Consider the following 14,708-nt stretch of genomic DNA (forward strand, 5'->3'; position numbering starts at 1 on the left):
TCGTCAAGGGTAGACATTTCCTCATGTAAACCCTGATTGCCTTGATAGCTTTAATCTTTTACGTCATTTATTCCAAATCTTCCTGTTGGCTGAAGAGTTTCCAGTCGCCATAGATCGCACAAACTAATCCAGAAACATCTTTATTTTAAACATGTTCACAAAAAAAAATTTTTGCTGAAAGCTAGTAGATTTGCCTTTGAGGTAACACCATTGAGGATGTAGTTTTCTTTCTTTTAACACCACTGAGGCTGCATTTAGTCACCAATTTAGTCCAAGCACGCCAAATTTAGAGAATTTCATTTGCACGTTTAACCGGCAAAATGGCAGGTTCCTTTTAAACGTCTAACTGTAACACTTTTGTTTTAATGGCTCCACATAACCCGTCCTTGAAAAGTCGGTTCATTAATAAGCATAAAGGAAATGAATTGTGGCAGAAAGAAAGGAAATGAAATGCAAATGGATCTATATCAAGCTTTTGTAAAGCTGCCGTCCAGCTGCTCTCCAGCTGCTCTCCACACACGATCCTCACCGTGTACATGAAGGAGTTATTTATCCGATTTCACATTTTAGCTCAGCTATGATATGTTGTACAAAAACACTTTAATGTTCTTTATTCTTTCTGAGTGCGATTTGTAGCGATTGTCCCCGAATAAGAAATGTTCCACAGTTTCTGGTTTAGAAACCAGGAGAAGAAACTGTAGCAGCAACAAGATAAGCAGATAAAGAAAAAAGATGTCTCAGTCTTTAGCTGTTCAGTTAAAGCCGTGAAAATGAAAGACTTGAATCAAGGGAATGGTTTACTAAATCTCTTTTAGCAATACATTCAACTAACGTTTTAGAAACTCCATGTGAATTCTCTGTCAGGTCTGACTTTGATCTCAAACAGGCAGCAGAGATGTTGAAAAAATTACTTTGAGCTTCTGCTCCATGTGGACATCATCACATCACATAGTTTCTACAGATCTGCATGGATCCAATCTCACATTCTACCACATCCTACTTCTCCTGCTTGATTTTTATCTGGTGATCTGTGGATCTCTGCAGTATAACCTAATTTGAGAGGACTTTCGCTCCATGTCATGCTTCTGAAAGTGGCCAAAAATGGATGCACATGGTTAGCACCAATACTTAAACAAGCTGGCATTCAAACTATGTTGAATTGTTATTGAGTGGCCCAAAGTGTGCCAACAAAAAAAAATTACTTAACTTACCACATCACCACGAACTGCTACGAGTGTTAACACAAAGGTGTTTGGGTCCATAGATTCATGCTGCGGACCATTATTTTTTTGAGACTAGCATCTGCGTCAGACCATACTACCATACTATAGAGATCTTGTGACCACTGCAGTTTCAGATATCTGTGCTTCTCTAATAGGAGTATAACCCGACATGGTCCCGTGCTGCTGTAGCTCATTCACTGACAAGGTGTTTCCTCATGCAGTCTAATATTCTTCACACCATCCCGAGTGAACTTCATAGTGGTGAAAATCCTAGACCACAGACACCCAAAGTAGTCCACCTCCAACGCAACGTTATCAACACGCAAAGCCAATGTAAACACATTATACCCATTACAAAATGTCGATGTGAACATGAAAAAGAGCGCTCCCGTACATTTACATGTAATCCATCCCCATTCTCTACCTTCAATTTTGCCCCAGAAAGTTTCAACAACTTACTTCAAGAACTTTCTCAGCATGTACAGGTTGTGCATTTCAGTTTTGCAGACACTGTTTTTTTTTTTTTTTTTACATTTATTGTTGAGATTTTAGTAGGAGGTGTTGGTGCTGGACTGCATTTTAATTTAAAAGTGATTTCAAAATTTGTTCCACCACATTATGGCAGAGTTGTATTGCACAGATGTTCAATCTAATTCTAACCCTAACCGTAATAAAGTGCTTGGTGAGGGTGTATACCGTACGTATACATACAGTAATTAATGTATTGCAAAGTTTAATTATCCGACTGTGTGAGACAACAGTTTGATGAACAGTGTATTTCTTGTCGTTGACGCGTATCATCCAGTTAACACCTTTAATTGATGAACTTGCCATGTTTTATCCCAGGTACTGTTGTTTTTTTTGTTTTGTTTTTGTGTTTTTGTGTTATTCTTTCTTTCACGCGTGTACAGTTGTTACCAGGCAGTAAAGGTGATGTTTTTACTGTGCTCTACCCACAATGCCCCTGGGTCCTCAGGTCCCGCGGTGCCACATCACCTTGACAGCCGATGTCCGTGGATAGATGTGTTAGGTAGTAAGCGTATGTGCTTCCGTACCTGCATGAGTTTAGTAAAGCAAATCGTGTTGAAGGGAGGAAAGTATAAATGCCTTGTCGCTATTGAATGTTATATTCCTTCTTGTTCACAGAACACTAGACAATAGAAAAAAATAGAAGGTTAAATGATCTCCTTCCCTTGGAAGAATGAGTCACTTTGTGCAATAAAAATAACACTGAATGTGAGAGTAAATAACTTGTTAAGACACCATCTGCAGTGCTGTAGTCACCCTGTTTGCTCTCAGTTACAGACCCCCCTCCCGCATTCTTCTCCACCCCAACACAAGCAGATATTAAACAGACAAGGCAGAGGCTCTCCAGTCTGCACGTGACCCTCCTGTTTAGTATTCCTGCCACGTCTGGCTGGGGGAGCGGCATTAAATTGGGATCAGGCAGATTAGAGTATAATATAGAGGACTATTAAAGGCTGCAAATGAGAGCCATGGGTTAGAGCCTGAGCAGGGGCCCAGTCTGCCTCCATGCCAGTGCACTCCACTGCAATATACACTCGTCACACACACACACACACACACACACACACGCGAGTGCGCACAAATATATTTCCTCCAGTCGATTATCTTCATTAAGCAAACAACTGTCAGTAAGTGTTCGGATTCGCAATTCGGAAAAAGAGACCATAACTGAGGATTTTTATTTTTATTCAGCATTAAACCTTTATTTTACCACTTCTGCAGATTTAATAGTTCACATGTTCACACTCAGATCTAAATGTGTGAGAGTGGCATAAAGCTACATGGACATTGCCAAACATAAAATTAAGTATTTGGTTAAACAAAAACACACAATGCTTTTATGGCATACATATTATACAACTGTCATATATTTAATATGATAAACATAAAATTTCATAAGAACTCAAAGAAAAAAGAAAGAATGAAAACAATGTACCCTTGCTAGCTTTGGCAAGTTTGTTGTATAGCCTCAGCTAAAGCTAATTTAACCTTTTTGTTGTTTCCAGGAATTGAAAAGGCACTTTGGTTTCTTTCAAAATAATAGAGTGGCTGAAATATTAAAATAATAATTAAGAGAAACAAAGGTGTGCCACATGAACTAGCACTGGTATGAGCTAACTAGCTTAGCTAGTAAGCTAGCAACTTGGTTGAACTGATGTTATTCCATGTGCTTCAGGTCATACTAAACCCCACATTCAAAATGTATTTGAGTAAAAGTGAACTAACTAAATTAGAAAAGAACTGACAACAAGCACAACAAAACATTGTGTGGACACAATAAGGAGGCTAGCAGTGTACACAACTTTCTCCTTCAAAATAAAATACAAAAAAACAAGAAGGGATGATCTATGTACCAGAGTCCATTAGACTCAAACCAATGGGGTTTTTTATTATTGGTCGATGATAAAATAAAAAAGTTAAACTGCATAACAAAAGCTTTAATTAGATTTCCGTTTGTTTTAATATGTGTCTCCACACCTCAAAGACTTAAGGTTAACTTAACGTTCACTCTGATTTTGTTTTAGTCAAACTAAAATGTATGTAATCTGTGAATGATTTGAAAAAAAAAAATGCTACGGTCACATTTATATTCCACACAAACTGCCTGTCAAGTAGTTCAGAATGATGAGGTGAGGTTAAATGCTTGTCTGCTAGATGTGGCTTTAAATCTCCAAGCAGTGTTTACATGCGGTTTAAATCATGAATGCAATATGTGTTTGGCAATAAGCAAATCTCACATGTTTAGCCTTGATATACTCCATATAAAAAATATATGAACATTAATAAATGAAACTAGTATTTTTTTGATTCAATGCATTGACAGTATGTTGTTATCATATTATCCACTTGACAGTGACGTGCTTTAAGATATTCCCCTGGGTTTCCTCAGTCAACAAAACATGTGAACAATCACTGAGATGTATCAAGAGAGAAGAGAGACTGCCCCTATTAAATGCACAGCTTTTTATAGAACAAATATTCTCATGCACCTGTCCAACTTCTCAGATTTGATTGCATAGTATTCACCCTGTTACCCTGGCTTTCCTCCAAGTGGAAATGTCCAATAATCTGTCATGTACTACATACAGCGGAGCCGTATGGGCCATTGCCCAGCGCATCTGGGGGGATCTTATGTGAGTGACATTCCCTATAAAAAGGCAGATGGTAACAATGTAGGTGACACTCTGAAGCCTAGCACTGTCACTGGACCATATCCTATCCACTTAAAGATCTTTTTTTTTGATCTCCGCCTGAACCTTGCGCGTATGTTCAGCGTGTCCTTTAGGGAATGTCATGGAGCTGCCACGCTATTAAAAGTACAGCCAGGGCAGGAGAAGTGCTTCGGAGTGGATCTTATATTACTGTACGCCTTGAATTCTTCTCTCTATTGAGAGCCCATTCCTGCGCCTCTTCCCCTGAAGGATTTTAAAATAGAATTAAATAGAGGCAAGCATGTCTATATGAGAGCAGACGCATACCTAAATAGCACGGCCGAAGCTTACATTCTGACAAGATTTATTTCTCTAGAATATTTCAGGGATTTTCTGGATTTCCTGCGCTGGTTCCTGGTCAGAGCTCATACTGGATGTCTTCTAGTTTCACCCTCCATCCTTAAGCAAGGCCGTATTAACCACCATCATGCATTATCATGTAAAATCAAACAAAAGAAAATCAATCCTTATTGCTGGACTCATTAGTGAAATAACCAGTTGAATAAGTTGGCAAGGATTTTAATGAGATAATTGTAGATGAAGTTTTAAAGTCAAAATATCCCATTTTTCTTTATAATTGGGAGTTTTGCCATTTGTTATACCATTCAGTACTATAATATTTTAATATATTAGTATTTTGCTAATTCTGTGGAAGTTTTATTTTATTTTTTTACATTAATTGATTATTAAAGAAAAAATTTTACTTGACATATTAATATGTGAAATAATTGTCGGTTCAGGTTTGTTTGTGATGAAACAGTGTGTTAATGACTTATATTGTACTGAATAAATTAAGTAAATTAAGTATGTATATGTATGTATATATATATAGATATATATATATATATATATATATATATAGATATATATATATATATATATATATATATATATATATATATAGATACAGAGAGAGAGAGAGAGAGAGAGATCCATCTAAACCCATGTTGATCAAAGTTGCATGTATTTTTCTGGAATTTCTCTGTAATATAATGCAGAGCCCGCTCTTGTTATTAGCCAGAGGCTAAAGTGCTGGGTGTCCAGGATCACAACTTCTACCCCTGTAGTCTGAATTGAGTGGAGTCTACAGCCATGCTAGCAGCTCTGTGAGGATGTAATTAGATATAGCCGTGCTTTGAGCAAAGTGCTAACATCAGCCTGCCAATGAACCCCAATTTGTATCCTGCTAGGCACACCGCTCGCTAAACTGTAAAAAGAAAGACAGTGTGAAAACTTGAAAGAAGCAAACTTATTATAGACTTAATTGTAAATGTTTGACTTTTCATGCGCAGAGTTGGAGTCACAATCTGTTATGTCATTATTTCAAAGGTTAATTTTTTACTTCAGTTGAATTTCAAGTAATGCAAATCTGTATGTTGAAGTGAGAATAACATTCCACAGTAAGATTGATTGAAGTTCAAATTTTCTACAACTTTATCCCTGAAATGAACTGATAGCAAACACAACCTTTTGAAATGAATAGCAGCCGATAGTGGAAGTGGCTTCTTTTGCTTCCTATTTAAAGACTAGTCTGCCTGAATCAAAGTATTGAACGGAACAATCAGGCCACAGTATTCATGAGCAAATAACTGCTTTTGAAACATTAACATCCTTAATACAGACCTGCGGTATCTTCACAGTTCACATTGATTTCATTCTGAAAAACAAAATATCATCTGACTCTGAGAGTTGTCTCTTAATAATTGAATTTGATGATTAAATTAATTAATTAATCCAGTTGGCGGTATGAATTAATTACATGATTTAATTGTGATTATTTCATGATTAGTTATTTCCTGGATGCTCCAACTTCCACCGTGTTGGAGCAATCTCAATTTGTAATTTGATCGGCCTGAAAACCTAACAACTTGCAATAAAATTTTGTGTGTGTACTGGAATCAAAAGGCATTAAAAAAACAAAACAAAAAACAACCTCAACTCCCCACCAGTCTCTCAGAACTGAAGAAGCTACACGGATGAGCGGTGAAACGTCTTTTCAAAACTCTACAAGTCCAGTTGCTTTTTTCAAACGCCTTTTGACTGAGAACCTTCCCAGACATGTGTCTTAGAGGCACTAAGGTGGATTGAGAGCAGCTGGATGTCTGAACTTGAGATCTTTGAGTCCTTTTTAGAGTTGTTGAGAATAGCGTCGGGATATGTCTTAACATGACAGAGAGATAAATACGCTATCCCCATTTCCAACTCTTTCTACTCACAACAAGAAGAATTTGTCTTTTTTGATTACTCCCTAATTGGATTCTTGGAAGTACCCCATGTTGGTAGACCAGGATCTTGAATCTTTCAGGGCGCCCAGACTTGCCCACAGCTATCACAGATACCAAGACTCTGGGTTGGTATTTATCACTCTAATGAGTTCCTACTGAGGGGGGCTGTTTGTGCCGACTTGACCAGCATGTTTATTTCCAGCGCTAAGATACTAATAAACTTATCTTCACTTCCAGGGTGGAGAACTTCAAGCTGAGCTGTAATAACCCAAGATTAACTCTTTCACATTCTGGTGTGGCAGTGGTCTGTCCAGTGCAACAACAACCAGATTGTGGGGTACAGATCAGACGGCATTGTTAAGGTGTAGCCACAGTACAGTCAGGTCTCCTCTGCTCTCTCTCTTGCCAAAACATTGTTCACACAGAAACATATCGTAAGAACTGTCCCAATTACGATTAACTTCTGATTTGATAATTATGCTGAGAGCAATGTGTCAGTTTTTGCCATGAATTGTGCATACCGAGTGAAGTTCAAACGTCTTAGACGACCAGTGAGGTCACCTCTGTTTTGAAGTCTTTTTTTCAAATTTAATACATGTTTAATTGCAAATGATGTGACCAGCCCACCAATTTGAGCAAGGATTTGAATCACTGGAAAATATGCAGGAATTTCAATGTCACTGACAGCAGTGCTGTGTGGGCTTCATGTGTTTGTTCAGGCCTGATTATGAGGTGATTAGCGCTGTTGTTGACAAACCAGAGGTTTAGCAGCTCAAACTCTGGTACTGTACAAGGACCACATGCCAAAGTCTCTTTGAGCAAGACACTGAACCCAAAGTTCCTCCTAGTGTTTGATACTTGTGTCTGAATGTGATGTGTCATTGTGACTGTAAAGAGCTTTGCGTACCAGTAGGTAAAAGAACACTAGATACACTGATCAGGCATAACTTTATGACCACGGATAAGAGAAGTAAATAACATTGACCAACTTGGGACAATACAATGTTTTGTTGGGAAACTTTGACAATCATTCATGTGGATGTTACTTAGACATGTACTACCCACCTGGACAAGACAGGAAACCACCAATCCATAGCAATGACACTCAAAAAACATGAAACAGCACAATGTGTTGACCTGGCCTCCTAATTCACTAGATCCCAAACTGATCAAGTATCTGTGGGATGCACTGGAACAAGCCTGGTCCACAGAGTCTCCTCCCCTCAGCCCATAGGAACCAAAGGCCCTCCCACCGGCAACATTCTGTTGTCATACACCACTAGACACCCTCAGAAAGAACCATGTCTATGAGTAGAACTTTTTTGGAGGTACAAAGAAGCCCAAGCCCTAGGATTAGGTCATAATATTGTACCGGATCAGTGTAAATACAAGATCATTTAGATCTCCTGGAATGCCTGGTGTTCTCAGCCATCAGGGTTTCTGTATTCACGTTATTGTTGGTTTGATTCACTACAGTGTCATTCTTTCTTTTTTCATGTCCTGATAGAAACCACTTCTGTTATTGCCACTAATCCCTAACTGGGATGATCAGCAAACATGACTTTTTTCCATTATCCTCTGTGAAATGCTGGAATGCATTAGCCTTTCCCAAGGACTTGGCAGCATCTAATGCCAATCTAATACCAGACAGCCTTCTTTTGACATTCTTCTTTTGTCCCCTTTAAAACCTTTAGTCTAGCCACTATTTGATGCTGAGAAATTCTCTCTTCGTCCAGACTGATAGTTTTGCTCAGCTCTGAAGCAGTGTGCTGCTGCTGGAAACTTGTAGCACGGTCACTATATTATAACAACTGAACAATGGTCGCAGCTTAATTTATTAGAGCAAGCCTTTAATGAGTCAATATAATTCACACGTGTGTCACATAAATGGCAGTGTTGGCCTGTAACGTTGTTTGTTTCAGGCCAATAAAAAGTTTTGGCTCAAATTTAAAGTACAGACACATTTTTTTTTAACCTAATTTCTATTAATTCCATTTTAACTTTTAAAGATAAACAATTCACACTTTGCTTGAGCTTTAAGTGAATTTGTGCCCAATAGGAACGTGCTGATACTGTAGTGTGATGAATATGGTAAAATGTGTGATTTATTTGCAGGTTTTACCTAACGTACTGGTGAGAAAGCTTTCAAATGAAGAAAATGTATTTTCACTTGAGGCAGAATTGAATTGTGTCGCTATTATTTTGGCAACCACATTTTTAGTCAGTGGACTAGGCTAAATAACGGAAACAGAGCATCAGAAACTACATCCTCCACAATGCAGTTTAATAGCATGAAGGGGATTTAATGCACGACTGTTATATTAGAATATCTTAATTTTAAGCAGTGCTTATAATGAACTGCTCAGTGTTTTTATGTGTATATGTGTAAATGCACGCCCACTGTTCACTGAAAAACCTTCAACCTTGCACGTATGAATTCGCCAAGTGAGATAGAAACTGGTGAATTTGAGATTCCCAAACTGTCAACATTATGCATGTAGTCAATTTATGAATTGGATCAGTAACTACTAATACACAACTGAAGATACAACATGGACGAATATATGACCCGTCTTTGTCTTTCTCCTCAGACATCCATTGTTCCCCCTGTTGGCGTTGTTGTTCGAGAAATGTGAGCAGGCCACGCAGGGATCAGAATGCATCACATCGGCAAGCTTTGACGTGGACATTGAGAACTTCGTGCACCAGCAGGAGCGAGAACACAAGCCCTTCTTCAGCGAAGATCCAGAGCTGGACAACTTGGTAAGACAACAACTGCTACAAATATTATATATATGTTCAGATGTGGAGCAAGCAGGTAGGACCCGAACAAAAAAAAAACAAAACAAAAGGGAAGGCAGGACTATATATATATATACTGAGGGGTTAGCGAGACGCAGGTGAAACCAATTAGGGGCACAAGGCAAGACAGGTGAGTGTAATGACGGGGGCAGGCAAAAACAAAGACAGGAAGTAAAAGTTAAATGCAAGAAGAAAACCAGTTACACAGTAAATTACACAATATAACGTGGTTTTCTTTTCACATACCTGCAGCTCTTAGCACCTTATTGGACATATTTGCCATTCTCATTTACTTTTGGAGCTACACGAGCTATTTGACATTGCCATGGCTCATTCTTCACCTCCTGCCGTCTTGTGGTTCCCAGCATTAACAAGACTCACAAGGTGCGCAACGGTGCAAATTGGTGGCAGGTTTGTAAACTGAAACGAAACCCGCACAGGTCCTTCAAGGCTCTTAGGAGAGAGAAGAGAGAAAAAGAAGAAGCACCGGAAGTCTGCTTGCGGTGAATCCCATCATTACTGCTGCTAATCAAGCCTTCCTTTTTCATGTAATCTTACTCATCCTCCCCCTGCCCTTCTCTTTGCACAACAGCTTCCAGTAATTACAAATTAAGAGAATGAAAATGCTGATCATGTTCGCCGACAAAAGAGGGGGAGGAGCCGGAGCCAGACAGAGACAAAGAAAGAGACGAGGAATAAGAAAAAAACATGTGCACCCTTGTCATTACAGTACTTGGGATGGCAGACTGACAAGTGCTCAACAGTCAATTAACCCTGCATCTGTGTGTTTTATGAGGCACTGGGTGCGGGCGTCCCTCCCAGAGGCCACTAACTCTTCCAGAGGGCAGTAACATTACCCTGAGCCCGACTGGCTGCGATGGCGCAAGAGTTACTGGTCCCTTGATTAAGCGGCGCAGTTTAATTAGCTGATTTATCTCCTCCTTGGCCAAGCACTTTTCTGACCACTCTGTCGACCTTGAGCGGCGACTTTGAGGGAGTGTGTGCTGAAGTGTGCGGCGCGGAGTGGAGACGAGCCAGGCTGCTGAGGATCAGTAAGCTGCCAAATAAAGACAATGCAGAATTGCGTGCGTACTGTACATTTGGTGACTGATTCCTTCTCAGTTATTTGTTTTATCAGTAGCTATCAAGATTAATTCATTCATGCATTTCCCAGAAATATAACTCAACACAAAACCGGGATGGTGATTATTGTGACTATTTTGCATACAAATAAATATTATAGGCAGTTTAATTTAATGTCGTAGCTATGGCGACATGGCTTAACGCCATAGCTCTGAGAGATAGAAGACAGTCCCTGTGTCCGAAATAGTTCACTCACTCCCTAACCCCTACTCCCTTTGAAGGGTTGCACTATATATTGCACTATATAGTGAACTCAATCCCTACAGTTTTCGGACACAACGTATCATCGCATGGTCACTACTTTTCCCAATGCTTTATGGGAAATTTTGAGCGCCCTACGTAGGGAATAGAATTTGATCGCTAAGGTTTCGGACACCACTACAAAACGGCGTAACCCCCATATAGGGCCCAAGGCAGGGGGACTCCACACTGAAAAGACCTCCTATTGGGTGAAAACAAAGGAGAAGTCACTGCATTGTGTATTGTTCTTTGAACAGTTTAAAAGATAAAACTCTGAGATTTTCTATGCTCCCCTCAAGAGAGAGGGACAAAACTGAAGAAAATTGTGGCTTCAGGCCATAACAAAGTAGAACAGGTAGACGAAGATGGAAAGCCGCGGGCCCCTGATAAGTCGATATGTGTAAATGTGCGGCAAACACTTAATCCCTTTAAATTATGATGCTAACATTAGCTGATGTCCGTCATCAGAGGTGTTAGTTATATAAAATATTTAAATTCATGTTAAAAAGTAACAAATGTTGATGCTCAAATGAAATGACAGAAACGTCAGAGCACTGTTACGTTACTGTAAATCATTGTTTTTTTTTTTTTAAACAAAAGTGTTACCGTTGGCTTCATGCTGTATTTATGCCAATTAATTGAACATTATGAAATGATTATGAATTGCTGACACATGTCATACATTACCTGGAGATACAATAACAATACAATACAACTCTCGGTCAGTAGTAGGCTATATGGACATACGGCCCCTTTTTTTTCAAGGTTTTCTATGTAACATTGCTGATCATCGCTTGGCAATGACATTATATGTGTGTCTGCCTGAGTAACGTCCATTTTCACCATTAGCACCAGTGCAGGCTATGTGCGTAGGATACAGCTGCTATGTTTCCGCAGTACTTTAAATGAGCCTTTACTCCCAAAACCTTTGTCAAAACCAATGCTATATAAGCAAATCAACACCAGGTGAATTCCTCAGTGGTTTACAGTACACCCGGTGAATCTCATAACAATTCAAAGCTGGCGCTCTGGTAGCAATGCATTTTCTAACCTAACAGTTACTCAGCGATCTATGAAAGCATCTGACATGGTTGAGAGTTACCCAAGTGTTTCCAGCGAGGAAACACCATCCACAACTGTTTCCTACCACAAATTCACCATGTTTATAACAAGCTCAGAAGCTCGGAGCGTTGAGTAAACCCAGATGAAGCGGCGGCTGCCTTGAAAGCAGTTTAGTTTCAAACAGAGAGTGGTAACGTTAAGTAGAGCTAGCCCAATATTTTTTATCCTCTTCTTGTTTCACTTGGAAACATTTGGAGTGTGAAGAGGGTTACCCACGCAGCCAGAGCCTGAAATGTACACTAGCCACCAACTGTCAACTCCAGTTTGCTTTATACACTCACACTCACTTGCCAGTTCATTAGGTACACTAGTAAAACTGAGTGCACACCAAACCTTCAGGAAGCTTCAGGAAGGTCTTCAGCATTTGTTCAACATAACTGAGAGAGCTGTTGATTGGAGGCTGTGGTTTGGCATACGTTTCGTAGTTAGTAGTGCACATGTTCCTGTTATTTTTACTGTCCCACTGCAGTCAGCAGGCCGGGCTAAATAACAGAAACACTTAATGTTTATTTCGATTAAATTTAACAGCGCCACAAACTGCATCCTCCAGTTGAGTTACCACATGTTGGACTCTGTTCCAGCATCAATTGAACATTAAATCAGTGCAGTACTGCTGTTTGAATCCATTAATTTCCACTTGTGGACCTAATGAACTCGTAAGTCAGTGTAATGAATGAGCTTTACAAATGTAACCCAGGATCTGTGAATTCACAAAAAGTGGTCAGTGGCAAAGACAAACACAGATTACCGTTTACACGCTGTCGGTGTGATAGTTTCTGGGGCACCTGCACTCAGACACCCCTTGAGAAACTTGAGACTTCCTTCAGTTGAGACTTTGGAACAAATATTTTCTCACAAGGGTCACTATTTTGAGGGAAGATATTGAAACAGAAAACTCAGCCAGCGACAAAACAGATTCTATTTTTCAGAAGTCAGATGTTATGAGTGAGGAGTAAAACTCTGAAAGTACTGTCAATAATGTCTTTGCCCACAGGAGGAGAGAAGATGTCCTCTTTGATGTGCAATTTAATTTTTTTTGGTGAAGCCAATAAAAACAAAACCTGAAAACCGTAACCCAGACATTTTCATGCACCCTTATTATCATCCTTTTTGTTTGAACACCGTCGCCCGCAACGACAGCACCTACAGACGTTCAGTGAAGTTCCGGCAATTAATATCCGAGGCTGGATCTGTTGGTTTCTAGCTCAGTGAGAGGAGAGGATGAAAGGATTACGGTCCCCTGTATACTTGCAATCTATATGCACCACTGGAACATTAAAATTGAATGTCACTCTCTGCTCATCAATAAAATAAATTGCTGCATGTCACTTCCTCTCGCCACATCTCTCTCTCCATCTTCAGGAACACCCAGTCTTAGTTGTTCTGCATCCAGTAACTGCTTTTTGAGTTCATTTTACTAAATGTGGCATACACATACTGTGTGTACTATGGGTACATTAAGAACAAATGTTTAAGTCACTGTAGCCACATGTGGTTCCCTGTGCCACACATGTTTAATGGGTTTCCTGCACTGAACTGAAAGCGGAAAAAACACCCAAATGCCAATGTAATGAAAGTTAATTCATCATTTTAATTCCACAGGAATGTGTAGTAACAAATGTTTACAATGTTTAAATTAAATGTATTAAGAATGATTTCTTTTCATGGGCATAATGAGGAATTTAATTTAGTTTATCATAGTTCTTTGATGTCAAAAAAAGGCTTATTATAAAGGCTTTGTAAAAAGTTCCAAACAACTGTGGCAAAAAGGAATCAAAGGGCCATTCTTAAATTCCCAGTCTTGGGAACTCTCTTGAGTCTCACTATTTAAAGAAAAAGACACAAACAACATCAACAACAACATCATAAAAAAAGGCCCTGCTTTATGGTAGTGACATAACAGGTCATTGTAGTACTGCTGTAGATGAACCATGTCCAACCTTGAAGAAGATGGGCTACAGCAGCAGAAGACCACACCAGGTGCCACTACTGCCAGCTAAGCACAGGAAACTGAGACTAAATTTCACACAGGCTCAAAAACACTGGACAATAGAAGATTAGAAAAATGTTGTCTCATCTGATGAGTCTCAATTTCAGCTGCGACATTCGGATGTCAGGGTCAGAATTTGACATAAACAACATGAAAGCATGGATCCATCCTGCCTTGTATCAACGGTTCAGGCTGGTGGTGGTGGTGTAATGACGTGGGGGATATATTCTTGGCACGCTTTGGGCCCCTTAGTACAAACTGATCATGGTTTAAATGCCACAGCCTACCTGAGTATTGTTGCTGACCATGTCCATCCCTTTATGACCACAGTTTACCCATCTTCTGACGGCTACTTCCAACAGGATAATGCACCATGTCACAAAGCTCATACCATCTCAAACTGGTTTCTGGAACATGACAATGAGTTCACTGTACTCCAATGGCCTCCACAGTCACCAGATCTCAATCCAATAGAGCATCACCTTTGGGATGTGGTGGAACGGGAGATTGGCATCATAAGTGTGCAGCCAACAAATCTGTGGGAACTGCGTGATGCTATCATGTCAGTACAGACTACAATCTCTGAGGAATGTTTTCAATACCTTGTTGATAGCATACCACAAAGAATTAAGGCAGCACTGAAGCCAAAAAGGGTATCCAACCTTTTCCTAGCAAGGTGTACCTAATGAAGTGGTCGTGAGTGTACATACTATTGAGATGTTCA

General features: G+C 39.6%; 1 protein-coding gene across 1 annotated transcript in view; it reads left to right on the plus strand.

The window, feature by feature from the left end:
- Nucleotides 1-14,708, plus strand: part of LOC125021601 — a 109,712-nt gene that overhangs the window by 74,009 nt on the left and 20,995 nt on the right. The window contains exon 6 of the mRNA XM_047607721.1: nucleotides 9,279-9,450. Coding sequence (XP_047463677.1) covers nucleotides 9,279-9,450 — 172 coding nt within the window. The remainder of the gene's footprint in view (nucleotides 1-9,278; nucleotides 9,451-14,708) is intronic.

Source organism: Mugil cephalus, chromosome 15, assembly GCF_022458985.1.
Source record: "Mugil cephalus isolate CIBA_MC_2020 chromosome 15, CIBA_Mcephalus_1.1, whole genome shotgun sequence".
Lineage (NCBI taxonomy): Eukaryota > Metazoa > Chordata > Actinopteri > Mugiliformes > Mugilidae > Mugil > Mugil cephalus.